We start from the raw sequence: 27883 nt of genomic DNA, 5'->3' as shown, positions 1-27883 counted from the left end.
GAAGGTTTTTTTGGATCGCACTGCCATACTTATTAATCTCTTGTGCTTCAGTGGCGCAGTGTGGCACCTCATCTTCACGCTGCCTGCTGTTTCCCCCGCCTTCCCGCAAAATTACAGTCGGTAATCTGTTTGGCACTCAGACGAGTCACAGAGGAGAGAGAGGGGGAGAAATAACAACAGGAAGCAGGTTTGAGGAGAAATAAACATTTTAATTAGGTGTTTGGCACGGATATGTTTCACACACAAAGCCAGGAATTAAATAACATATCTGGATAGAACATTTGTATTCAGATGTACTTTAAAGTTAAATAATCTGATATAGAATTTAATGACTTTTTCATGCAGTATTCAGGTCAAGCAGGCTTTAAAAGCAACACTCGAAGATCTGTACAAGAATAAATACAAAGTTAAAAAAAAAATCCTGGAGTTCGGCCTCCGAGTTTTCACCACCGCGGCGTCGTCCCGTGTAGAGGTAGATATCGCTCGTCTGCGAACCGTCACAGGAGCGAATTCAGAAGTTCCGGTGATGGCAAAAAGTGTGTGTAGGCATTAGAAAGTCCCCTTTATTACAGGCATCACCGCCCTGCAGTCCCCGCCAAGCTCGAGAAAGACGATTTGCTCGTCTCTCCTCAGATTTTTCCCGATTGGTTTAGCCGGACCGTCTCTAGAACCGTCGAGCCGACTTCACAGCTTTCGATGTCCTTTTAAGGCGTTCAGGACGGCCGCACGTCGTTCCTTTTCTTTGTTCTCGGTCACAGGTTTGATACAGCAGCCGCTCTCTGGTGGCCGAAAGTCTGCTTCCTGATGTTTTCTGTCCTCGCTTCCTGACTTTGTCCCGGCAGCTTCCCCTGCCTCCTTCTCTTCCTGCCGGTGATGCCATTATTGCAGAAGTCACACTTGCTCCTTTTTTTCCTCAAAGTCAAACCAGCCTCAGCTTTTTCACCCTCCCATCAAAACGTCCTTTGTCAAAGCTCGCCACGCTTTGCATTTTTGTGTGTCTGTGTGTGAACTTGAGTGTGAAGCGTAACAGGCACAGCAGGGAGTGCAGAGGTGCTGCTGGCAATCCGCAAGGTCACCCACAGTAAAAAGCAAACATATAGAGAAAACTCCAACGGCAGAGTTTTCAAACTTCCAGAAAGACGCAGGACAGCGACGGTGCGGTCCGCCCCGTTTCGTCCTGCATTCTGCTCGGTTTGCAGTTCAGCCAGACGTGAAGAAGAGTAGGAGGAGGAGGACGAGCGCTCCAGATGAGCCTGACTTTCTCTGCATGGGCTCATATCTTTGTTTCTTTGTACTCGGCTCTGAAGGAGTCTTTGATGGCCAGCAGACCGGAGGCCAGGCGGAGTCCGCTCACCTTGCTGTGCCACTCCTGCGACCGACCCCTGGAAGATAAAACACAGAGGAGGTGTGTCAGCGGGAAAAAGGTGGGACAGGGGAACTATTACACCGTTACAGGCACACAAATGTCTCCGCACGACAACACAAGTGACATCATGTCTGCTGCTGTTCATTTTTGTAACCTCCTGCGTTTTGCCGCCACAGCAGGACCAAAAAGTTTACGATTGCGTCGGATTTCAGGGAGACGCAGCAGCAGTTTGAAAAGATGACACTCGAAAAACATGCTCCTAAATCAGCTCTGATGAGGTTTCGCCTGAGTGGCGACACCTGTCGTTCAGGACTTACACTGGCCTGCTGGTTCAATCCTCTGATTTTGAACTCAAGTCTCCATCAATGGCTTTAGATCAGGATTCACATCAGGATCAAAAATAGCTTCAAAAATGTGGAATAAAGGTTGATACACACCGAGCGCATTAGGAACAAACGTGGAACGTGGATTTTACAGCTCAAACTTGTCGTGTGACGTGTGGACACACTGAGCTCGCTGCAAAAATAAATAAATAAATAAATAAAAATCAGAAAAACAAAATTAATCCAATTAAATAGACCAAAAAATCATTTTAACACAAAAGAAATGGGCACGGACTTCACATGTCGGGTGTGTAACGGCCTTAACAATAAGTACTAATGCCATACTTAAAAAAACGTAGTTTCAGTTTCACAATTTCATCACGTTTATTAAAAGCTGAGAGATGGTGGCCTGCAGGACTCAAAAAATCCTTTTTGATTTTGAAACCCCAAACGACTGGATCCTGGGATCGGTTTGGGCATTTTCTATCGCTTTATCCAGAGGATTATGTTTTAATATCTAACGACTTTTTTTTAAAGCTATATTTTGCAAATGACTTATCGGGGCACACCTGCAGTACCTGCGTGGGCCACCAGGGGGCTGCAGTTTTAGCCAGAGCACAGAGGAAGTACTGCCCCCTTCTGTTTTTTAGACTGTTAACGGACGTATTTCATTGCTGGATTTGTTAAAGTTTGGACTCAAATGAGCACCAAGACTGTTTCGAATGTTGGTCAAATGTTTTATGGTCTTGGTTTGTTTTTTTTAGTCAGGGGTCAGTGCAGGAAGCATGGCAGGCACATCAAAAACTCAAGTCTGTCCTTATGTCTGAGAGCTTTGGATGAGACGACAAAGAAGGTATTCAGAGATTTTGACTGAGGTATGAAGTCCCTTAAATACATTTCTGCAGTTCTTGTTTATAAGTTCTTCTATGCAGGCTCATCATCTAAACCTGAGTTAAGAACAGGTAACAGAGCATCTGTTGCGCCAACCAGCGTGCAGCCTGTTACAGTCGCTCCTGCTTTTCTCTTAGTTTAGCTCTTTTTTTCTTACGTATTCTTTTTTTTTCTGACTTGTATTTTCCTCCGATAGAAATCTCTTACTCAATCATGTGGATTGAGAGAGTTTTTGTTCTTCTGGTGGCCGTGGAACTGTTACTTTTATCATGGAACGGGACCGCGGCACATCTCCTACACGCACGGACTGTTTACTCCAGAGATCAGCTGATCGCCCTGATGCCGGCCGGCTCGCTGGCCAGGCCCGCAGAAGTGCCCGCAGAAGTACCAGCTGAAATTTGGAGGAAAACACATCGGGGATGCAGAGGTCAAGGACAGAAGAGAAGAAAAAAGGTGACGGTGAGACAGCGGAGGCTCGAAGCGAGGAGGAGGTATAAACCGTGTCTGCCGTCTATCGTGATGGGAAATGTGCGATCGTTGGCAAGTAAAATCGACGAGCTCTCAGCACTGGTACGGAGTCAGAGGGAATACCGAGAGTGTAGCCTGATGTGTTTCACCGAATCATGGCTGCACCAGGTCATTCCCGATGAGAATGCTTCCGTGGAAGGCTTCCACACTGTTCGGGCGGACAGGGACAGCATCGTTAGCGGTAAGCGTAAAGGAGGTGGGCTTGCTGTTTTAGTTAACAACCGGTGGTGTAACCCTGCCAACATAACAATCAAAGAAAGGATTTGTTGCCCGGACACTGAACTGTGTGCTGTTGGACTCAGGCCGTATTATTTACCCAGGGAATTCTCTCACGTCATCTTGGTGGCTGTTTATGTTCCCCCCTCTGCTAACCCCACAGCTGCATGTGACACTATCCACTCTGCCATAGCTCGGCTACAGACTCAGCACCCGAGTGCCTTTATTGTGATCTCGGGTGACTTCAACCATGTATCACTGGACAATACACTACCAACATTCAAACAATATGTGGACTGTCCCACCAGGGGAGAGAAAACTTTAGACTTACTGTATGCTAACGTCAAGGATGCATACAGCTCCTCCTCCCTCCCCCCACTTGGTAGGTCAGATCATAACCTGATTCACCTCACCCCCCGCTATGTGCCAATTGTGAGGAGGGAACCTGTGACCACCAGGACTGTTAGGAGGTGGTCAGAGGAGGCAATAGCGGAACTACAGGGCTGTTTCGAGGTGACCGACTGGGAAACACTCTGTGAGCCTCACGCCGAGGACATCAATGGGCTTACTGAGTGTATCACAGGCTACATAACTTTCTGCACCGACTCCATTGTTCCAGCTCAGACTGTTCATTGTTACCCAAATAACAAGCCGTGGGTGACTAAGGACATCAAAGCCCTCCTCAACAACAAGAAGAGGGCTTTCAGAGGGGGCAACAAAGAGGAGGTGAGGAAGATCCAGGTGTTACTAAAGGACAAGATCAGAGAGGCTAAGGACAATTACAGGAGGAAGCTGGAGTGGAAACTCCAGCAGAACAGCATGAGAGAGGTGTGGAGGGGCATGAAGACCATCACTGGATTCAGGCCAACCAACAGCAGGGGAGCTGAGGGAGGTGAGAATAGAGCCAACGAGTTGAATCTGTTTTTCAATAGATTCGACACCACAGTGTCTGCTCCCACCCCCACAACCTCACCTGCAGTCAGCCTGGAATCCAGAGCCACACCACTGTGCCAGCCTCTCTCTTCACATGTTGCCTCCTGTGAGATTCCTGACACCCCTCCCCCACCCATCACCTTCACTCAATACCAGGTTGAGATGCAAATGAGGAGACTTCACTCAGGCAAGTCTGCTGGACCAGACGGAGTGAGTCCCCTTGTCCTCAAGGCCTGTGCCCCCCAGCTGTGTGGAGTCTTTCATAAACTGTTTATGCTGAGTCTGAGTCTGCAGAGGGTCCCGGTGATGTGGAAGACATCATGCCTCGTCCCTGTACCAAAGACGCCTCGTCCCAGTGGCCCCCAGGATTACAGGCCCGTGGCACTGACCTCCCACATCATGAAGACCCTGGAAAGGCTCATCCTGGACCAGCTGCGACCCATAGTAAGACCACATCTGGATCCCCTTCAGTTCGCTTATCAGCCTCGTCTCGGAACAGAGGACGCCATCATCTACCTGCTCAATCGTGTCTACACCCATCTGGACCAGCCGGCGAGCACTGTGAGGGTCATGTTTTTTGACTTTTCCAGTGCTTTCAACACCATCAGGCCGACCCTCCTGGTTGATAAGTTAGCAGCGATGCAGGTGGATGCTTCTCTGGTGTCCTGGATTGTTGATTACCTGACAGGAAGACCACAATATGTACGTCTCCCACAGTGTGTGTCTGACAAGGTGATTAGCAACACAGGGGCACCACAGGGGACTGTCCTCTCCCCCTTCCTCTTCACCCTCTACACCACAGACTTCAGCCACTGCACAGAGACCTGCCATCTTCAGAAGTTTTCTGATGACTCTGCGGTGGTTGGATGCATCAGCAGGGATGATGAGACAGAGTACCGGGCTGTGGTCGACTCCTTTGTCACGTGGTGTGAGCAGAATCATCTGCAGCTCAACGTGGCAAAGACCAAGGAACTGATCGTGGACTTCAGGAAGACCAGGAAACACTTGACCCCTGTTTCAATCCAGGGGGTCAGTGTTGACATTGTGGAGGACTATAAATACCTTGGAGTACACATTGACAATAAACTGGACTGGGCTAAAAACACCACAGCACTTTACAGGAAGGGCCAGAGTCGTCTCTATTTTTTGAGGCGACTGAGGTCCTTCAACATCTGCCAGAAAATGCTGAGGATTTTCTATGAGTCTGTTGTGGCCAGTGCGATCCTCTATGCTGTTGCATGCTGGGGGAGCAGGCTGAGGGTCGCAGATGCCAACAGACTTAATAAACTGATCCGTAAGGCCAGCAATGTTGTGGGGATGGAGCTGGACTCCCTCAAGGTGGTGTCGGAGAGGCGGATGCTGTCCAAGATAAAGACAATGTTGGATAACACCTCCCACCCACTCCATGACATGTTGGTCAGTCACAGGAGCTCGTTCAGTGAGAGACTGAGATTACCGAAAAGCACCACTGAACGACACAGGAAATCATTCCTGCCTGTGGCCATCTCCCTGTACAACGCATCCACTTAACACACTGTTTGCTGCTACAGCTACACATGTTTCTTTTCCAAATATTTATTTATAAGTGACTTATGTATGTATGTATGTATGTATATATATGTATATATTGTACTATTCTTAGTTAGCGTATTGTCTGTCTTGTCTTAATGTTGGTTTAAAATGGAGCACTGTAACAAAAAATAATTTCCCCCAGGGATCAATAAAGTATTCTGATTCTGATTCTGAGCTTCAGCCTGAAAATCCACGTTGCTTTCCCCGCTCCCTCCCTCCTCGTTGAGGCTGTAACGTGTTTAATTTCCTCTGGAGGCGATAGGATCTCCTTCACAGCCCTGTACTGTAAAAAGCCCTGCTGACCTTGATGCAGTGGATCTATTGTCTTGCCTTCAAAGCTAACAAGCACTTAAAATTAATGCCACAGCAAATAAGCCCGAGACAGGCTGGCGCATCACAGATGTTTAGATGAGAGGAAATTAAAGGCGAGAGGAAGTTGGACAACGGGAAGAGTGAAGGCACTCATCCCTCTGGGCGTTTTCACTTCTTTCTTACGTGATCACTCTTGCGTAACAGGAGCGCGAGCGGGCCGATGTTTGCCTGGAAATGAAGCTGATTTCGCTTCTGTATGCGCTCTACGTCGCTCTGGATAACAGTTTCAGTTTCACAGGCGGCTCTTTATTCAGCACGTACTCATCAGAAGCAGACGCGAGTGTGTGATTGTGCGCTTCTTTTCACTTCAGTCGTAATGGGCCGACTGAAACGCCTGCTGAGATAATCACACAGTGAGAGATCAAACCCGTCTTTGCTGCTCTGCCCTCGTCTCATGTAGCAAATCACCATTTTCACTCTTTGACTGGAGTTCATTTTCTCACACGGCGACATTCAGGGAAAATTAGGAAATCAAAAGTGAAACGGTAGAAAATCCTGACAAATTGCATCTTTGAAATTTTATTTGTGATGCTTGTGTCTCTATGGACAGCATTGATTGGTCTGGTCTTCATCAAAAACTGGATGCAGTTCTATAGACATGTTTCTGGTTCCAGAGGATACATCCTGAGCTTTGTGCAGAAGCTTTGGTGTATAACGGTTTTCTGGGAGCAGTGGTGCAGGTTTTCCACCTGTAGGTTTGTGTTACTTATTTTGTAGAGCTGTTCATGGTTCCCAGGGGATGTACCCTATTCTCACTTATGGACTGCTATGAAACATGTGCAGAGATGTTTCCGAAAGAATGATCATAATCACGTTGGCATTATGGATTCTGCTCGACACTGCTGTCGTAGCTGCCGCGCCAATACTACATGCAGAAATGAGTCCATGACACCAACGTCAGTGTGGTCACTCCTCTGAGAACCAGGAACAAATCTACACGGCAGTCCGTCCTCAAGGATGGAGCAATATTCAAGGATACCTATTGTAAGCAGCTGAGACATCACTTCTGTCGTCACATTTAGGACACCGGAGCAAGTGGGTTGCGGCTGTTTAATGCAATAAAATAAAAACTATTGGTGTTTTTGTAGAGCTGGGCGATGGAACGATAACGATATGTATCGCGATATAACTTTTACTCGATAGAGAAATTAAGCTATCGCGATAGACCTCACCGCTCTTGTCCTCTTAAAAAAAAAAAAAAAAAAAAAGGTCAGCCAATCCAAATTAAGTAGCGCAGAGCCGAACCAATCACAGCCGCAGCGTCATGTCGCGTGACTTGTTACGTACAGCACAAGTGCCAAGCCGCACGTGTGTTTGTTTGGGAAGCAGCCAGCGGGTAATGGAGCCAGCGGGTAATGGAGGAAATGAGTGTGCCGACTAGAAAAATCAACCGAGCGTGACCGAAGAGAAAACAGATGATGGTTCCAACGCCGGAGAGATTGTCGAACGGAAGAGCCATAGAAGTTCCGTAGTGTGAAGGTATTTCGGCTATTTCAAGTCTGACAAAAAACAGAGTAGCGTGCACTGTAAATTGTGCCGAAAGCAAGTCTGGAAATACAATAAACTGGTGCATGCGTCACACTGTGCGCCACGTTATTGTTTCGGTGAAATGAATTTCTACAATACTGTTAATTCTACTCTCTGCAGTGTTTAAATGCTTACATATACACACAGTTACTGTCCGTCCACACATACGACTCGGTTCTGCTTCTATGCCCCAGCTTTGTTTACTTTTTCCCACCAAGGCTTCTAGACTTCTGATTGGCCAACATTTCTGCACGGTTAGGAATCTAGCGCCACCTGCTGCTTTGGCATGTTCATAGCAGCGTTTTCCTTCATTTCTGCCTTTATGTGTGGACGGGATTATTTTTTAAAACGAAAACGGAAAATCTCCGTTTTCAAAAATACCCGTGTACGTGTGGACGTAGCCTCAGTCTCTGACTGGAAGCGCTAATTCGTCATTCGGCTTTTGTCAGACTAAAGTAACTGTTAAAACTGTTTGAAAAGCTCAGCTATACAACAAGGAGAGATTGAGAATTTCCTTTTAGTTCTCAGTTTATTTGATATTGACAAAAGTTAGTCAGTTTTGTCTGTTCTTCTGTAAAACAAACTAAGATTTATTTTTAGAATTAATATTTTGTTTCTAAGTGGAATTGACAATTTAGTCTGTTTCGTTTGTTCTATTTTGAAACTTAAACGCTTTAGCGGCTGCCTTTTGTGTAGTTTGTAATATTTGCCTTTATTTATCTGAAAAAGTCTCATGTTCCTTAAGTACATCTACCCTGTTGAACTTATTATGGGAAATAAATATTTAAATAAAAACAAACTGCTGATTATTTCACATTTTACTTGTGAGCAACGGCACATTTAAATCTTACAAATATAGTTATTTGGCTTATATCGTGATAGATATCGTTATCGCCTGAAATGAAAAAAACATATCGTGATATGAAAACATCTCATATCGCCCAGCTCTATGTTTTTGTAATTTTTGAATCCACTGCAGGAGGAAGGATGAGTCACCATTACATTTTTGAGATGTTCATGGTTCCCAGGGGAGTTATTGTACCTAATTTTGTGTCTTATTTTATTCCCAGAGCAGTGCCACAGTAGTTATCGAGACTTTATATGGACAAAAGAACTGTACCACGTGCACATTACGCCCATGGAAGCCCACGCAACGAAGCTCCTGGTGCAGTTTCTGTGATGATGTTAATGCCAGATGAGATTTTGAGCCCTTAAAACATCCAAATTCAAAGATTAAAAGGTGTGGCCCAGTTCTTTTTTTCCATCTATGGAATCTTGTGGAGCTGTTCGTGGTTCCCTGAGGATTTATTATAGTAATTACAATCATTTATAATGTCTCGTCAGGTACAGGATAGATCACCATTGGTTCGTTTGTGAAGGATCAATAAAAGAAATATGAACTAGCTCGACCAGATCAAACCTGAGAGCTTACATTTTGGCAGAAATGTGCCTCCCACACACTGAATCAGTGTCGCTGCCTACAGCGCCTTCCCGTGTAGTTCAATGTCAGGGATACGAGAGCGCCACCGCCACCTGCTTTCTGTGGCACGGAGGGTTAGTTTCATTTAATCAGCATAGACAAATGGAGCTGCAGGGCTCCGCCGAGAGTCAGCCTGATCACGTAAGCAGCAGAAAATCTGCAGCAACTTAGTTTCAAAGGGCATGAATCATGAGGAGGAGACCTGCTCCTCCTCCTCCTTTTTCTCATCTGCTCACCTACAGGGAGGAGCTGCAGATGGGTGCTGGCAGAGGTCAAAAACACAGAACGGGCTCAATTAAGAGAGATAACATGGACTAAGCGCGCTCTCTAGATATTTCTTTTAATAGGCTTCTCACGGCCTTAAACCCTCTCGGCCTCTGTGTAGTTGCTGCACAATTCACCTTTCAGCCTTTAAACTTAAAGGACCTTTTGGCCACTTTACTGTAAACAAATTTAAATGCTTTCTACTTGCGGCTCAGATCAGTTTAAAACGTCTCCTCACCTTGTATCTGTGCGACAGAGGTGTGTCAGTCGGGTCTTCCTGATTCCTGTGGGCTCCAGCAGGTAGAGGCAAATGTGGGTGTGGACCCTGATCCCCTCCGCCAGCACCTCGGGGAGTTCGGTAGACACAGAGGAGAGGTACGTCAGGCCGGAGGACGGGTCTGCCTGCCAGATCCTGAGGAGGGAGCGATTCATGTTACAAAGTTCTGCTCCCACAACATTATTTTTACTGTGTGGGATAATCTGCCGCTGTCTGAGTGATGCTTGTCTTGCCGTTGACATCTAAACTAAGCAGCCTCTAAAGCAAAAGGACTCAGTCAGACAAATCCTGCAACCAAACTACAATCACCCTTCTTTGTGCTAAATATCATTTTTATTTCATTTCTGTTGAATATGTGTTGAAAGTCTTGTAAATAAATGCAAATGTGCTTCAGTGTAAGCCATCAGCTGGGGAACTTATTAAGCGTTACACCAAAGGTGGTTCAAATAGACCCCGACCAGCTGCTTTCAGTGTTTTTCCTCCTTCAAACAAATGAAACTATTTATTTTTTAAAGATTGACGTTTTCATTCGAAGCCCACGGGTCCTCACGACCACACTAATGTTCTGGTTGGGTGTCCGTGAGGGATTTGGTGAAAGTAAAAGACCTCGTTTGGATGCATTATGCAGAAGTGGTGATTTTTAGTTCTTAGTCAGGGTAACTCTGAGTTCATGCTCACAGCGCTCACAGCGGCAGGCGAGTCTGAAGGTGCACCAGCGACGCGGGCCAACTGTAAACACAGATACTGTCACGTCTCATCTGACTTCAGGCTCGGATTAAAATTTCATCAACCCCCCCATTCAAACCTCACGCACACAAAAGGCATGCTTTGTTTCAGTGTAACTCAAAGTGACACTTTGAGGGTACTTTCAGCTTCAACTCCCCCGTCCTCCCCGCTCCGTACAGCTCAGCAGGTCGAGGCGAGCGCTCGTGGGCTCGCTGTGGCTCATTACCTGATTAGCAGGTGCTCCTGTAGGGGCTGCGAGCCCAGGCCGTGGCCTTGGCCCTGAAGGAGGTAGCGGTAGACGTCTGCGTCCTTGGACAAGGTCTGGATGACGGCGGCCTGATGAAGGCCTTCCTCCCACAGCTGCTGCTCCCTCAGCAGCCGGTGGAGCAGCTCCCCCTGTGCGGCGTCCACCTCCACAGAGCCTCGCCACATCCACAGCGGGCAGCCATCGTCCATCTGAAGATGAGCAGAGATGATAAATTAGAGGCAGGCCTTAAGGTTAATTTCGAGCCTTCATAGTGCGACACAGAAACCGCGTGGTGATGTCACTTCCTCCTCCCCCGCCCCCCCACATTCACCTTCTTGTAGGCCAGCTCCACGTGATCTGGAGCCGGGTGGCTCTCCCAGCCTCGGCTCTTCTCCCTGGCCTCCTTCAGGAGTTGCTGGGTGCTCAGCTGCAGTTTGCGCCTTCTCTCCTCCAAGTCCTCCTCACCGCCGCTTTGACTCGAGGTAACCAGGCCTCCTCTGGACTCCTCAGTGAAGACGTCATCACTGGCGGTTAGACTCTGGCCGGGCCAAAACTCTGGAAGCTGCAGAAAGATGATTTAGATCTTTTAATCTCTCAAAAATGTATTTTCATGCTTAGAAACGTCCTTTGCATCGGGTTGGTGGTACCTGGAACAGTCTCTGGACCTCGGTGATCATGTTAGCCAGGCCCTGGGTGGCGGCCAGGTTCTCGCTCAGGTCTCGCTGATCCGGGCGGCCGAGGCTGTACTTCCTGTGACCGGACCTACAGCAACGACACCACAGGAGCAAGTTCAACATCCTGTTATCATCTCCTATTAGAGGAGTACTTTAAGTACTCGGGGTTGGTCACCGAGAACAAAGTTGGTTTTCCTTCCCAACTGTTTTTTCAGCGGGAATAATCCTTCCATAATGGTTCCCTCACTCTGATCCTCCACCCAGCATCATGCCGTCAAAGCTTCTTGTTTTAAACTTCATGCCTCTGTCAGATTACAGTCATCAGGTTTAAAAACAGTTTTATTCATTTGGGTTTCTTTTATGTAGGAATATGGTCAAACTGGCAGGAAGATTTGTAGATTTCAGTCAAGTAAGTTTTTGTTTGGGGGCAAAAACATTATGAATGTTATTATCAAATTAATTGAATGGATTTTTGTAAGAAGCCACAGGAACCCTGCAGCTCTATGCTTTTTGTTTTGGGGACGTGTCAGTGTCACAGCGCTTCAGGCTTTGTGCATATATCAGGAATTACCACCTTCAGAAGGTCATGTTTTCTGGAAAACCCTTGCACTGAACCGACTGAGGCTGACTGGATGTATTCACAGAAAGTTCAAGTTGTTTTAGTTTGTGGCGGATGAGAGATGAGCTTCTTTTTTTCTTTTTAACTGAGAAATTACACGGTACTTCCAGCAAGCCCAGCTGGTCAGATGCATTAAAGAGAGTATAACTCTGTGGGAGTGGTGAGTTCTGTCAGAGCAGAAACACCAGATGAGATTTCATAGATCTGTGGGAGCGGCAGTCTCCCCCCACCCCGAGTTATTGTTCCCAGCACAAAGTGTGACACGATTTCTGACGGGCCGGGACTTTAGCTCGAGGGAGAACGGGAGGCACAAAGTGCTGATTGTGTCACTTCCATCATCCGTCCCGTCAGCCTGAAGGGAGGAAAAGAGGCAAAGTGGAAAGAGGTGGAGATGAAAAGGAAAGGCAGGGAGGGAGGAAGAAGGCAGAGAGAGGAAAAGCTGAAAGAAGGGTGATTACACGAATGAGAGACGAAAGAGGAGGCAGAGGAGGAGATATATGAGGAGAGAATGAGCGGAGCGAGGGTGGAGAGAGAAAGGAAGGCTGACAGACAAAAAACGAAGGACGCTTATTTGTGTAGCGCCTTTCAACAAGACGGCAATTCAAAGTGGCTTATGTAAAAAAGGCTGAGAGAAAGTTAGAAAAGAAAAGAGAGATACAACTTACACAGCAAGACAGGACTGACAGTTGTTGTAGGTGTCAGCTGTTCCCAGAGTTTCCTCCATTTTTATGGAAGAAACCGTGAACATGCAAATGTTTCCGTCATGTTTACATCAGTATCGCCTCTCAGTTTATTAAAAAACACAACAACAAAGAAACAGCCGGTCAAAGATGCAACATGCAGCTTCACTGTTTGACTTCCTGAAGGTACAAACCAACAGCTCGTCCAACCTAATCCTGGTTTAACAAAACTAACAGGAGCTAACGTGGTTCAAAAGAGAGGCTTGATCAGGATGCAGTGTTGCCAACTTAGTGACTTGTTTTCCTAAAAAGCGACTTTCCGAGCCTCTGCCTCCTGACATCTGACCCACGTTAAACTCATGGACTGAACATACACACACCCACAATGGACAACTGTACCCTCAAACACAATAATAACATGGACTGAACCACCACTCACAACCACTAGCACTTTATATAGCCTCTGTAGAAACTATCTACACCCTCACTTATCTTAACTGCACTACTGTATAGCTCTGTGTAAATAATCATTCTGTACATTCGATAATCTTTAATCCTACAACTGTTTACAACTTGCATAGTTCCCATTTCTGTATAGCTGTATATCCCAGATTCTGTAAAGTTATTTATTTCATATTCTGTATAGTTTTTCATATTTATATCCTGTTCATATCCTGTACATAGCTTGTACTCACTACAGCCTGTACATACTTATAGTTATAGAATATTCACAACATACTTCATACCGTGTACATTATAACATACCATAATAGACCCATTTCTGTAATATACTCACATATCTATATTATTGCTAATATATATTGTAATATATCTATATCACTAAAGCACTTCTGGATGGATGCAAACTGCATTTCGTTGCCCTGTACCTGTGCATGTGCAATGACAATAAAGTTGAATTCTATTCTATTCTATTCTATTCTATTCTTAACTACAGCCAACAAATCACTGCTGAACGTTTGCATAAAAAAATGACAGAAATACATTTTCTCTCTAATACCGAACACGAGAATTCAAAAGCGGCACAAGCCAAGTCATGAGCCTTCCATACAATTACATTGGATCTTTCCTTAAAAAATGAACTCTAATACTGTTGAATATCATCTAGTTTTCCTGTTTTCTAAACCACATTCTGAATATGAAACAGATGAGCGGCAGAAAATCTACTTATTCATCTGACTGCGTGAAGCTGAGGTCAGATGAAAATCTGTGGAGCTTATGTAATAAGTGTACACTCTGCCGACGGGTTCTCGCTAACAGAGAAGAGACATATGAAAAAGATGGATCAGATCCAGAAGTCATGAGATCTGTGAGAGCAGAGAGCTTCGGAAAAATGAGGAAGAAAAAGCGCCTCAATGAGCAACCTGCCCACTGTCAGATAAACAGGCACACATAAAGTTAACTGTTGGTTATTAGGGGTTAAACTGGTACCTACAGAGACTGCAAAGCTACCAAAACGATTCAATCATTTAAAAAACTGTAAGATTTCGAGGCTACTTTAGTTTTATCTAATTTGACCACAACAGCATTGACGTCGTCACCTCACGGACTTCTGAGCAGGAGGAAACGACGCTCGGTTTTATGTTTAAGGACACACAGGATGAGACGTGTCAGAAAATCTACTCCAGGCAAGATATCAAATAAACGATTTGCAGTAAATGGGCTAAAAGCTGCAAAACAAGCTGCTTAGCAGAGGAACAGCTCTCAGAGAAATCTCCCAGCTCTTCTGATCTTCATCTGCTTTCATTTTAGGCCAAAACCAAAGCAACACACACACACAGATACAGGCAGAGTGGACTCCACACCTCCAGCTCTTTATGTAACTGCTGTTAAAACTTACATAACTCTGACAATGTGGGTCAGACGCCTCACGCCCTCCGTCTCTTTCCATATTGAGATTGTGTGACTCCTCACAGTTAGAGAAACGTCTGATGTCAATTTTTAAAAGACGCTTAGAAGACGCGATGAGGTAACCGATGCCTGCTGATGCCCCAGAAACACATTTTAAGACCGTTTTCTTGGCCTCGGCTCACCTAGCTGCATTAGCGTCCCTCTTCAGGGTGTTGAGGTGGAACAGAGACGGCGCCAGGCAGACGGCGAGGTTTGTGGGAGTCATCTGGTTCTCATCCACGCAAGCCACAACATCACTGAGGAAGTAGAGCAGCGTCCGCAACGCTTCCCTGTTCTCATCCGGAAGCAGCAAAATGGCCGCCTGAGCCGCGACCAGCTGCTGATCCTTTGGAAAATCTGCATGAAGAAGGGGACGAGATGCTTTTATGGCAAGATTAAAGTCCTTAAACTGTCTCTTATTAAAGATGCATGTTAGGAAAGCAAACCATTGATCCCTCATGACAATCAATCAGAACTGAGTGTTATCTGCTCACATTGGTAAATGTGGAGGAAGGACTCGCAGAGTTTGCTGGTGAAAATTGGCTCGGGCAGGTCTCTGAAGAACTGCTTCAGCATGTCGGCCACGTCGAAGGCGGACTGGCCCTCGAATGAAACTCCGTCTGGGTCAGACTCCACCAGCTCACGGAGGTACTGGATGCGAGACTTCAACCCCGACTTCCGGAAGAGGCCCACCTGAGGGGAAGTAAAAGACATTAAACGTTCTTATTGTCATATTTTACACTATTGTGCATGATTGCAGCAGACGCTTTTTCTTAACGCTTTCAATTCCTCTTAACTTTCAAGAAATATTCAACTGGGGTTAAAAGTAGTAAACAACAAACAGTTAAAGTACTAAAAACTTTTATTTCATCAAACTAAATTTGATGAAATTGAATCAAATCACGATGCTTTGTGATTCTTAACGTTTATTTTATGGAACTAGTCAGCCTTCATCACAGTCTACACCCAGTTCCATTACAAGGCCACTTTAAGGGTTATATTTTGATTTTTAAAAGCCAGTTTCACTAAAACTGTTTCCCAGTATCACCAAAAGCACATGTGGCCGTGAAACTTAATAAAAATATTGTCTCTTCAACTTCAATAAAACACAAATGGCCACTGAATAACACGGCACTCTGCATTTTTGACACAGCTTGTTAAACACAGCTTCTTCAATCCCTGCAGGTTTTTGTTGGTTTACCTGGTCCAAACAATTGGTCCTCAGGTAGACCAGAGCTCGGAGGATGCAGGGGGGGATGGGTTCTCCTGTCTGCTGGGCACTGAGGAGTAAAGGAACCCCAAACACTCGTCGGCCTTTCACCTCCATCGGCCTGGTCTTCCTCGGGGGTTTGGGAACAGTCCTGCAGGCGAGAGAGAGGCCGCTGTTAGACCGTGAAATATATAATATATAAAAATCGCAGACAAGTTATGGAAATGAATGTATACTCTGAAATCATTTTGCAGGCATTTCAAGAATGTGTAATCTCAACCAGTCGAGTGTTTGGGGGGAAAAAGGCAGTTTGGAAGTGTTTCCTTTTGAAGGGAGAGCCAAATAAACAGTTTTTGATTGCATAAGTCTCTGGTGGTTGCTAAAATGTGTGTGCCATTCAAAGCAGCGCTGCAGGAAAAACATTCAGAAACCGTGGACGTTGATCAAAGAGATCTGAACTTTTGAAAGGACTGTAAAAGTTTCCCTGTGTTTCTGAACTGGTACCAGCATCCTTGTAATGACTGAATGATTACCTTTTAGCTGGGAATTGTAGTGCTGAGTGCACTCAGAATAAAACTGCAGTCTTTTAATATAAATTAAACCTCTTCTCTTTTACTTGGCTCATTATCTCTAAAAGTTATAAAACCGTGTCTCGTCTCTGAAGCTTCCTCTAAAAGGACAAATGTCTTAGAGTTTTTCCACTCCCTTTCCCGTTCCTTCATTTTTCCTTGCAGCTTCTCTCGGAAACAAACCGGCTATTTTGAGCAAAGTGCCTCCGAGTATCAGGCGCCCCAATCAGCAGTTAATTGCCGTATTTTTAATCATCAAGAGCTCGCTTTGGCATCAGTGATTAAATCAATGAAATGAGGAGACTTGATCAAACTGTTGAAGCCTGGAGGTGTTTTTCTTCTATTGCTGGAGCATTTCTCCCAACTGTGCTGAAGTGACGGAGCACACAGAGCTACACTTATTAACTCTTTGTTATTAAGGCTGAAGGTAAGACTGACACCTCTTTCATATGTGTTCATACGAGCGCCCATCTCCTTGTAGCCGGCTCCAAAAGTGGGTAAATCCCCAAAGAGTCCCGTATTTAAATATCCAAACTTACAGCAGAAACAGACCTGTTTACAGCCTGCTACCAAAACCTGTTTGGGTCTTTATGGATGGGGTGAAACATATCCCAACGCAGTCCCAACAACAGCATCGTCTTTATTTGGTTCGGCTAAAAGAGGAACATTATTTTCACACAATGTGAGTGAGAATAAGTCATTTAGACTTCAGAATTTGCTTCACAAATGTTAACTTAATGTTTTCTTCTGTAATGTCGTAGAGGTCGTCTGTGCAATGCTTTCCTCCTTCCCTTCCATGCCGTTTATTAGACTTTTAACCCAGCGGAGCAGTTTGAAATGCCAAATTGGAGCGTAGGAAGCTTTCTTCCCCAACCTGCTTCCACAAAGGAATTTTTCCCTGTTATTCCCTTCAAACACACGTCTGATCCTGAAAATTAAAGAGGAATATCTACCAGGAGTAATTTCAGGAGGGTTTTCTATTCCCACATCCAGCCTTATCTCATTGAGCATAACAGCCACGACCAAAAACAAATTGGTTTTCTACCAAAGCGTAAAACAAGCAGGTCACATGCTCACAGAGAGCACATAATAACAACAACAACAACAACAACAACAACAATAATAATAATATTAATAATAATGAAAACCTAAGTGCTCAGCAACGTAAACAAGCAGAATGTTTGAATGTTTTATTCAAATGAAAAATTAATTAGTCTCAGTTCTGAACGTGGGTTCACTCCAAAAACAGTGTAGGAGGCGAAACGCTGATCTCATTACAGCCATGTGTGTCAGTAATAAGTGAAGCCCTACATTTAAAGCATAAGTAAAGCTTGACTTTAACACTCCTAATAAACAGACAGGTATCCGTTTGTGTTTACCCTGTCCTCAGAACTTGCATGTTAAGCTCCGATAGCAACATTGAAAACACGACATACACTCCTACCACCTCAGGAAGATTCAAACTGATTACACAAAAAAACTGAGCTAAGTTCTTCTACAATAAAATGACTAGTTTGATATACTTGGATGAACTTTATTCACTTTCTACTGAAAACTGAAATAAGATCAATACCACATTTAGGGCTTTCTGATAAATATGTAGCTGCAACCTGGGCCCAAATTCTGCTGCAGGTCCCGAAGTCATACGATCACTGAGAGTTAAAAACGGTCTAAATCCTTTCATCTTTAATAAAATGATCAGCGTTGTTGCTTTACCAGGTGTAACAATTAAGTTCAACAGCCAGGCATCCATGAAAGCCGAATTTATGAAATTTAATAGAGTTAAAAGTTAGCAGGAAGTTAGCTCGCTAGTTTTCATCTGAATATAATATAGCATGTTCTGACGGAGAGATTTCCGAAACGAATTAAGACGTACAGCTCTGCTATCACTTCCAACATAAATGAAGACAGAAAACTAAACAGCAGTGACGTTTGTAGGGTTACTGAAGTTGGGCTAGCTGGTATATAATGATGTGCTACGTGACCGCTAGCGACACAGCTATGTTAGCATAATATAAACACAGTGAAGCTGGAGGATGAACGCTAACTTTTTTTCCACCTGATAAAAGTTAGCGTGAGGGTTCCCAAAGGTTAGGGACAAATGCAATCGCATGGCAGGATGCTGTAAACGCACCAAACTTTAGTCGGGAGAGCAACTGACATAATCAATCCACAATACGAGGTTAGTCATTCATATACTGCTGTTGGGCTGTAGTTACATCGTAAGGTTTTAAAAACTGAGCTTTAAAATGATTAACGGTAATAAAACCGAGAGAGGCCGACAGTGATCACTGACTGTTTTTAGGTGCTTGTTGGGATTAAACAGAACAAGCTACAAAGCATTAAAACATGTTAAAAACACAACAGCCTTAATAAACAAAGAGTAGAGTGAGCCCCGAAGCAGGATTCATCACACCATCACTTAAAGACCGGATAGGTAGCTCAGCTTAGCATTAACACTGAAAACAGTTCCTGTAGTCGCCACTTGAGGTTACCTCCAAAAGCGAGTCAATCCCCTGTGACTTAACAACTTCACAATAAAAGCAAATACGTTAGCACTAAATAGCAGGTGTTTCACGTGTACGGTACATAAGCGCAACTTAGCCTCTTTTACCCAGAGGTGCATTATTACGTTCACTTCGTGGGTTTTTTAAAATAATGTTATGGCCAAAAAAAAACTCCCAATATATCAAATGTGATATAAAAACTATATAATAAATATCATTAAAATATATCATAAACAACATGATATAGGGTTATTACACATGCCAGTCCCCCCCAAAATCTGAATTTTCTGGCTATTTTTTGATGGGTTGGGTCTTACATGGTTAAAATGTTTGTATTTTATTTATCCATTTAGTTTTTATTGTTTTATTACTACAATTACATTTTGCTCTGTCTTACAAGCTATCAGTGGAGCACACAGAGCTACACGTACCTTCATGAAAGATGCTACACAAGTAAATTAAGACTGCTGATTTGTCTCATTTTAAACAGAATCTTTCTTAAACAGGGTCATATACCTACTGTTAAATTAACCCAATAAAATTCTAAGCTAAATGTTGAATTAGTAATTTAGCAATGTTGAATCTTTATCTGTACTCCTATTTGTAGTCATTTTCCAATTCATTTGGCGCAGCAGTATAAACAATGTAAATGTGTTGACCCTTTAAAAGGACACAATACAGCTCAAAATAAGCCACTGTGCATGAATGCCAACTAGAAACAACTACAGATCACACTTTCCTTTAATTTCACAGGAAAACAGACTCAAGGTGAGCCACTGGCAGTCCTCCCTGTGTTTTTTTTTTTTTTGGGGGGGAGCTTATTCCTCTTGAAGTGTGTTGTTGTTCTGTTTTTGTTTTTTTCAGATGAGGCAAGGTTGCACCTGAGCAATGAATTATGAATGACTTTTCTAAATAGGCTGCCTGAAATATTTACCCTGCACCCGCCCACCTGTCCTCCTTCCCACAGTTGTTTCCTTGAAAAAGTTTCTCCTCACATCTGTGGACTTTTCTCACCTTCTCGACCTCTGCTGAACTTAACTTTTATTTTCATGCATGAAATCACCCACTAAGCTCCATCCTTTCACACTTCTTACCAGTTCCAGCCCTGCTTGCTGGACGGGGAGTACTTGTCCATCAGAGCGGTGAGTTTGAGAAGTGACAGCTTCTGGAGCAGGAGGAACTGGGAGGCGGACTGGTTCTCCACGCCTGGACTGGAGGGCAGGGAGGGCAGGCTCTGCTCGCTGGACCAGAGGAGCTGTTGGCTCACCCTGCTGGAGACACCGGAATAACCGTATTATGGCGTGAAGCAGCACAGTTGAAGGACCTCCTCAGAATCAGCTGCCTTTTTTCTGAATAACTTATGAATATTTGATGAAGCCATGAAGAAGCCCTCACAGTACATAGGGTGGTTGAAAAACACAAGCTCTGTTAGAAACTTCAGCCAAATCAGTTTTACGCCTAATCCAAGGGAAAACTAGACATATTTTCTTTGATGTAGACAAACCTAAACAAGCATAATACCCTGGATGTTTGCTCTGTTTTCTGATCATTCTCAGGAGAAAAAAATAAAAAAGAGCTTTCTGGGTAAACTTACAAGGGTCAGGCTCAAAACAGCTAGAACATAATAAAAGTCTTATTTTAACCTATATTTATATTACAGGCCCATCTTCTAGTTCTGATTCCTTCTGGGTCCAAACTATTTGCTACTACAGTCCTATTTACATTTTTTTCTTTTTAAAAAGCATCAGATTTGGGCCTTTAACTCTGGAAATATATAATACCAAGGCTTCATCAAAAATATTACAGCTATCAATACTCCAAGGGTCGGGTGGGAAGCACAGACCGATTTTCTAGATTATTATCTATGTATAGAAAACAAAACAGCCGCAAAATCATAATCAACTGCATATATGTCCAAAAATAAATGACTGGAGGTTAATTCTATAAATCACTTGAATAAATGCACTTGATTGTAAGGCAAAGTCACAATCAAAATGTACAGCACCGAACTCCTGAGTATGGCACTAAGTCAAAGGAGTGTATCCCCTAAGGAAGAAATCACGTGTTTGTGTTTTAGGTTTCCCGCCTCTCATTCAGAAATTTTGGTTTATTGACTTGAAACTTTCAGTTTGTTCTATGAAAGGTTTCACCTACTTTTAAGTAAGTGACACAAAATAACGCACAATCTTGAAATATCCCACAATTTTGAGATAACTCCAAATTTTCGCTTAGACCTGGCGAGAAATCTTTTTTTGAGCTTTGATGTCAGAAAGAAATTATCCAGAAAAAAATGAGGTCGTTACTTCAGCTCTTCAAAGTTCATTACCATTATGAAACCTTAAAATTTGGCTGTGCTTAATGTGAACATCCACCCGTGGAACCAGATATATATGACAGAAAATAGGAAAAAGCTGAATAGGCTGACAGGTGTATCCAGTAATGGGATATTTTAGTGGTGTAAAAAACACACTAGTTTGCAGCAACAGTGCACACACCCACATTGTTACGGGTACAGGAGAAAGAAGCAGTGCCCGTGAGCAAATACACTAATAGTATGGCTTACTTTGCATTACCTGAAAGGCTTCATAACTTTTTATTGCGCTATATCTGAAAACAAATATGCAGCATGAGGTTGCTGCTTTTATCTTTAGTGCCTGACATTAAATTCACTCTTACTTTGGTCGATGCCTGAGGGAGTAAATCCCCATAACTGTCATTATTAACACTTGGCTTACACTCACTGTGTCCAGGGCTTCTCCAAGCATCCAGTAATGTCTGTACAGCCTGAATTTGTCTTTTTTTAAACGACCCTGATCAGTTTTTACCAACACCTGTGAAACACTTTGAGTTATATAGCTTGTGAAATGTTGAATCACGTTACACTCACCTGCTCTTTCTCCGTCGTAATACGGCGTTCGACTCCAAGGTAACCTTCTCACAGTTCTCAGCCTCCTCCTCCTCCTCCTCTGAAAGCTGCACCTCCAGGTTGATATGGCGGGGCGAGGAGGGGCAGGGGGAGGCAGCAGAGGAGCCGTGAGCAGGTGAGTCCTGAGAGCAGGAAGAGGAGGAGGTTCTTTGACTGTCATCTTCAGACAGGTTTTCAGACCAGGAGGACACCAGTTGCTGGAGATCACTGATTTTCTCCAAAACGCTGTCCAGAGCTGAGAAAACGTCCTCACCTGCCAGCACTCGGCTCACCTGAGAGAGATAACGAGGTCAGAAGAATAACTTAGTTAACTGGTGTTCTGTTTAGTAGGTGAACAACAAGAAGGAGCCCAGATGGCAATTAATGTTTGGCCCACATATTCCTGTTTACTGTGGGGCCCTCAGATGCATAAAAAATGTACAAAGGAACTGAAGCAAGAGACAAAAGGTACAGTAATGGAAAGAACACCTGGCTGGAACCAAGCAGAGTGCTTTATTCTTTTAAATCAGTTTGGTTGGGGTGACTACAGCAAAAAGTACATTGTTTACACCTTCTCCACCCATCACAAACAGGAAGTATAAAGAAGGGAAAGCGACATGGAGACCCTCATTTATAACAGGTCAGGCATCACTAACAGCAGATGTAGATTTAACTGGGCTGGAGTCAGGTTGCAAAGAGGTTTGCACATGTTTTAAGCATTTTACAGCAGCTTTAATAGCAGAGATTGCTGGATTACAGCTGATACGAGACTCAGTTAAATGCATCTTCTGCAGCATCATTGTTGGAGCTTTGAAGGCACACTGTGGGATCTGCAAAAATCACAAATAATGAAAATATCATGCAAACATTATTCTGCTGTATGACTTCTCTATCTCTCTCCTTTTTGTAAGTTAGCAGATTTTGTAATATTAAGGGTTTAATTTTGGGATTTTTCCCACACTCATGGAGCAGAAATAAAAAGCCATTTTCTAATTAATTCAGTAATATTTCTTATCTACTTTTACATGACTTCTAGATTTTGTCAGATTAGTTTACAACTTGATACCAAAGCTTAGCTTAGCAGAATTAATATAATCCATTACATTAACAACAATATTATATACTTTGATTGGAGATTTTGTACTTTTTTGCAGAACTGCAGCAGAGCCAAAGGGGAACTGAGAGGGCGCCTCCTCCTGTTTTTACCCGTTTTAAATTTCATTTGAAGGTTTAATTTTAAAGCTTTTTTTCTATGAAAACACAATATAGTAAAAAATAAATGATGTCCTTATTTTCTACATATTACTATTTGGCTTAATATGTCATTTTGAAACTTATGTCTCCACCTGTAAGGGTATACAGTCCCATTTAGGAGTCCAAAAACAGCAATACAGAAAACACTGAAAGGTGGATGCATTATGCTCATTTCCAACTCCACATTTATTTCTTGGACTCTTCTACACTGGCTTTGTATGAGTCAAGCTTCAAAATAATCCTTCTTTGTGTCATTCTGGGTCGACAGTTCATCCTCTGTCTGAATAAGATGCAGTTTCTTCCTTCCCCTTCGCTTTATGTCAATTTTCTTCTGATTGGCTGAACAAACATAAATTGAACAACAAGGTGGTTTGGCATCATATTAAGGATATTATTATAACCTTATTCCCCATCAAAGAAGAAAGTCAGTGTAATATTATATAGAGTACTTATTTATTGTATAAAATAAAAATACCGTAACCGTGATTTAACCCACCTCCGACTCACTCATCCGGTCTGCATCGCTGGCGCTTCCACCGCTGCCGCCTTCACTTTCAGACAGCTGGCGGTGGTCAGGCACATTGTCATAGACGCTCAACCGGTAATCGAGCACAGGCAGTGGGCTCGGAACGTCGCAGGATGAGATGCTCCCGGTCGCCAGAGAAGAAATCCCATGGCATCTTGGCTGACGCGTCCGATAACCGTGGAAACTCCCAGTCCTCCAGTTCACGGAGGTGTCATAGCTGATGGGTAATAGGTTGGCGTGTTTGTGCGTGAGGGAGGCGGGAAAGGTCCCTGGTTTGTGTCCGTGGGGGATCGTGAAGACCATGTTCTGGTGGCTGTTGTTATTGTTGTTGTTGATTTGGTTCTTGTAGTCCTAGAAATAACGAGAACATTGGAGTCAGCGAATAAAGAAGAAACCTTTGCTGTTGGTAAGTAAGACAGATGGGAACGGTCTAATGTTTTAGGTTACATCACAATCCATTCAGAAACGGGAAACAAAAAGGATTTAATACATGAAACAGAGTCAGTCACTATACAGGTCTATATAGGTCAAGGTTAAAAGGTTAGGATTAGATGAAATAAAAGGTCTGGAGGAATCTTGTCCATGCTCTGACCTCTGGTCCTGTGTGGTTCGTCCCACCGCCAACCACGACGTTGTTGCTGGATCGTTTGCAGTTGCTCCTCACCCGAGTGACCGGGCTGGGCGTGCTGACTGTGCTGCTGCTCTCTGAGTGGCTGTTACTGCTGCTGCTGCTGCTGATGGTGTGAGGAGACGAGGGCGACGAAGAAGCATGACTGCTGGGCTGATCCTGCAGACTGGATACAATCAGGGTGGTACAAGTTAAAGACACATAGGGTTAATGATGCTGGAGTCAACGCCGGGTAGGATGGACAGCCTCACCTTGACGTGCAGTGGAGCCCCTCCATCCTCTCTTCGTCTTGGACGAGAAGAGGCCTGCTTATAACACGCCGGGCCCGACCCCTGCTGCTGCTTTCACCTGATACCCCCTTGAGCCTCAGTTTCTCCATCTTCCTCAGCAATGTGGTGCACTTCCTCCTGGGTGGTTTCTCGGGGTAGCAGCTCTCGGCTTCGAGACTCATACTGGAGGATCCTCCACCGGGGGAGGGGGGTCCACTGAGAGAAGTATCCAGGGACGGGGTCTTGTTCGAGGACGAGCAGCGGGACGAGCTCCTGCTGTTCTCCAGGTCATCTGGGGTGCTTGCGGTGGTGACGGTGGAGCCATCAGTCGGCTCTCGCAGTCTCTTTTGGTGTTCTTCGTGGCCTTCGCTCTCAGTGCTGCTGCAGCTGTGGATGGAGCAGATATCATGGTGGTCATCGCATGTCGACACATCAGGCGAGTTGGGGGACAGTCGGAGGATATCCACGGCGGAGTCCAGGCGTCGCCATTGTCGGGTCCGCTTGTCGTAGGTCCAGTTGGGGCTGATGGCACAGAAGTCTTCCTCACCACTGTCATCTCCCTAGAAGAAGAAGATGATGATGGCCCATTCAGACAAACCCATAAAATGTTTGAAAACCACACAAACACACAACTATGGCCTGTTTTTAACAGCAAACCTGTACTGCACAGTTATGGCGTGGGGTTTAAAGGTGTATTTGCATAAGTTGCATCGTGGGAAGTGCAGAAGTTTTGTCCCTGATGCAACAGAAGGGGCCAAAAGTCAAAATATTTTCACTGTCTGTAGTGTTGATAGCGCTTTCCTGGCTTAAAAAAGCTATTTTATGTTTGTTTGCATGAATTTAACGTGACATCAGAGACCTCACGGTAATACAAGACAATAAAGACTCAGGCATGAAAAAACAAATCAAACACTTCCTCTTAGAGAACGAAGCATCGAGCAGGAGGAGCGATCAGCTGATATCAGTGAATTCCAAGTGCGGCTTAAAGAGCAGATTTCATGGCGTGAAGCCCCCCTGCGTGGCGCCAGCCGTTCTGATATGAGCGCCCCGTTGCGTTCAAGTTACTCGCTGCTCACTCTCAGGACTCACCCTGCGTTTTGATCTCCGCAGCTCCAGCCTCATTTCCACGCATTTGTTTAAAGTGATTAACCTCCTGGAAGAGGAAGAGGAAGAAGAGTGAATGGAGGTTAAATGGCACACTGTAGCTCGTACTTGTTTATCAATACCTTCAGTACAGTTTCTACGAAACTAAAGACCTGTGGTTCAAACCTGAAAATCTGATTTAAAATATGACTCTGGGATCACGAGGCAGCAAGTTTAATGTCCAAACCAGGAGCATGAACGTGAAGAAAGAACTCTGTCTTTGCCAGCACAGTTTAGCCCTTTAGCAAGGCACCAAACATCCAGCTTCTCCTGAATAACATCTAATCAGATCACACTGTTGTTGGAGTGTTTGTGCTCAGTGTAAAAAACCCTCGATCACTCTTGTAAACCTTAGGCTGTTGTTTTTATTTTCACTCCATATTTAGTCAGTTGCAGCTCAAAGACTGCGAGGTCAAAATAAAAAAAACAACCTTGGGCTCTTTGGAGAAGAGAGAGTCAGGCGAGTTTTGAAAAACAATTAGTCTTCATCTTCCAAACTGAATCTGAAAATTAAGAAAATTAAAATCCAGCAACAATAATAATGATGATATAAATTACAAAAATGCTACGCCCATTAAAGTTGTAGTAGTACTGGACCTGCCTGTAAATGAGTGCAGGATACTGAAACATTAAACTGCATGTATTATAGTCATTTTCAGCTCCATAGCTTCATATTATTACTTAACTATTCTTTCTCTCTGACATCATATAGTCCCAGAGTAAAAAAAACAACAACTATCTGATCCAGAGTGCTTAGAGGAGTGAACAGGGATTTTTTTGTACCAAAATTTGTATTTGTACCAAGAAATTGAAATGCATCGATCTTGAAAATCCTCTGAGAACTTTTTTGGTCTGTTAGAATCTGATCGAAAAATACTTAAGAAGTTTGCTGCTGACTTTAAAGTTTTATTAACTTGCTGAAAGTTGTCCATAATATTGCATTACGCTCCCGCTTGGCATTCGTTACCTGCAGAGCGACTCGAGTGCATCCTTATCCAGGAAGTGGTGATCGCGCTTCACCCACTCGATGTCAATGGGGAATCTGCAGTCTGAAACACAGACAAGACGAATGGCACAATAAGACGGCGTCTGGGGTTACGCTCTGGTATCTTGGAGTTGACTGAACAGTCTCATATTTACCTTTGAATAACTGCGCATACTGAGGGAAGCCGGCCGCTCGCAGCCAATCACAGGCCTCCTTGGCTTCAATCTCTGCAAACACAGAGAAAAGAAAACAACATTTGATTCAATTATAATCATTTCATGCTCCGCCCGCTTTAAGAGGGCAAATATTTGCACTTAATCAGCTGTCTGTTTATGAAGTTTAATTACATCTGCATTTGGAAGCAAAAAAAAGAACATGAAGGGAGAAGAACTGGAAGCACGTTCAGGCTATTAATTAACTGTGACTCCTGGAAGAGGCCGTTTTAATCACTGCTAATTGGCTAAGAGTGGGGATGGGGGTTCTTGAGAGAGCGGGGAAAAGAGGTTCCTCCTCTTCAACTTCTTGCCATCTGTCACCTTCTCCCTCTGAGACTCGCTGCTATGGCTGGGCTCATCAACACACCAGCTCTCACACACTTCTCATTTTCTATTCAAACCATGACAAAGCTTGAACTTCACAGATATTTCAGCATAATACATCTGGAGTGTGTGCATCTTTGATTTAAGCTTTCCTTAACTTTTTTCTTCTTGAATTGCTTTATAAATATTTATACACAATGCAAAAGTGCAAATGTAAAACCTTTCAGCTTTAGTTTTGTTTTATTCCCACCAAAACTCTGTTTACTTTGGGGCATGCTATAAATTGTCAATACAGCTGCTAGCAGTGCTAACCCTCATCTGTAAGTCAACTTATAAAATGGGGAATAAGCACTCATAAATATAAACGGCCCCAAAATATAGATTTGTCATAACTCTGCAACACGGAAAATATTGCCAAGCAGCATAAATCTTCTACATTTGCTATAAGATTCCACGCATGTTTATTTTAAATTCATACCTCTAAAAAATATTTGTGGCTATTGCAGCTCTATAGAGTAACACTGAGGATGGTGGGGTTAAATTAAAGTCTGTTTGTTTAAGTGACCATTTTATCAAAACGCCTTAAAAAGAACACACACACAGTAAAGTACACTTGACACAGTAATGCTCTTCCCTGTTCACACACTTAGATGAGAAACAGGAATAGAAACAGGCGTGCATACTTCAACACTTTTCCTCCCCACTTCAAAACAACATGAAAGATGCACACACCAGAATATCAATT

At 43.9% G+C, this 27883-nt stretch overlaps 1 protein-coding gene across 2 annotated transcripts in view; it reads right to left on the bottom strand.

The window, feature by feature from the left end:
- Window positions 1-208: 208 nt before the first annotated feature.
- The window catches only part of LOC308387239 (rho GTPase-activating protein 7), a 39716-nt gene continuing 12041 nt past the window's right edge, over window positions 209-27883 (bottom strand). Inside the window, exons 2-17 of one of the 2 annotated variants that reach the window (XM_080867172.1) lie at window positions 26755-26826; window positions 26582-26663; window positions 25561-25624; window positions 24454-25031; window positions 24167-24368; window positions 23545-23925; window positions 21777-22087; window positions 19984-20160; window positions 15805-15964; window positions 15098-15296; window positions 14747-14960; window positions 11370-11484; window positions 11054-11284; window positions 10702-10931; window positions 9711-9884; window positions 209-1382 (exon numbers count right to left, since the gene is read on the bottom strand). In XM_080867172.1, the coding sequence (XP_080723298.1) occupies window positions 1274-1382; window positions 9711-9884; window positions 10702-10931; window positions 11054-11284; window positions 11370-11484; window positions 14747-14960; window positions 15098-15296; window positions 15805-15964; window positions 19984-20160; window positions 21777-22087; window positions 23545-23925; window positions 24167-24368; window positions 24454-25031; window positions 25561-25624; window positions 26582-26663; window positions 26755-26826 (3299 nt within the window). In that variant the 3' untranslated portion in view covers window positions 209-1273. The remainder of the gene's footprint in view (window positions 1383-9710; window positions 9885-10701; window positions 10932-11053; window positions 11285-11369; window positions 11485-14746; window positions 14961-15097; window positions 15297-15804; window positions 15965-19983; window positions 20161-21776; window positions 22088-23544; window positions 23926-24166; window positions 24369-24453; window positions 25032-25560; window positions 25625-26581; window positions 26664-26754; window positions 26827-27883) is intronic. The other variant, XM_080867173.1, reaches the window with a different exon arrangement.

Source organism: Rhamphochromis sp. 'chilingali', assembly GCF_963969265.1.
Source record: "Rhamphochromis sp. 'chilingali' genome assembly, chromosome: 19".
Lineage (NCBI taxonomy): Eukaryota > Metazoa > Chordata > Actinopteri > Cichliformes > Cichlidae > Rhamphochromis > Rhamphochromis sp. 'chilingali'.
The sequence above is the reverse complement of the archived record's forward strand: the minus strand, read 5'-3'. Positions and strand labels throughout refer to the sequence as shown.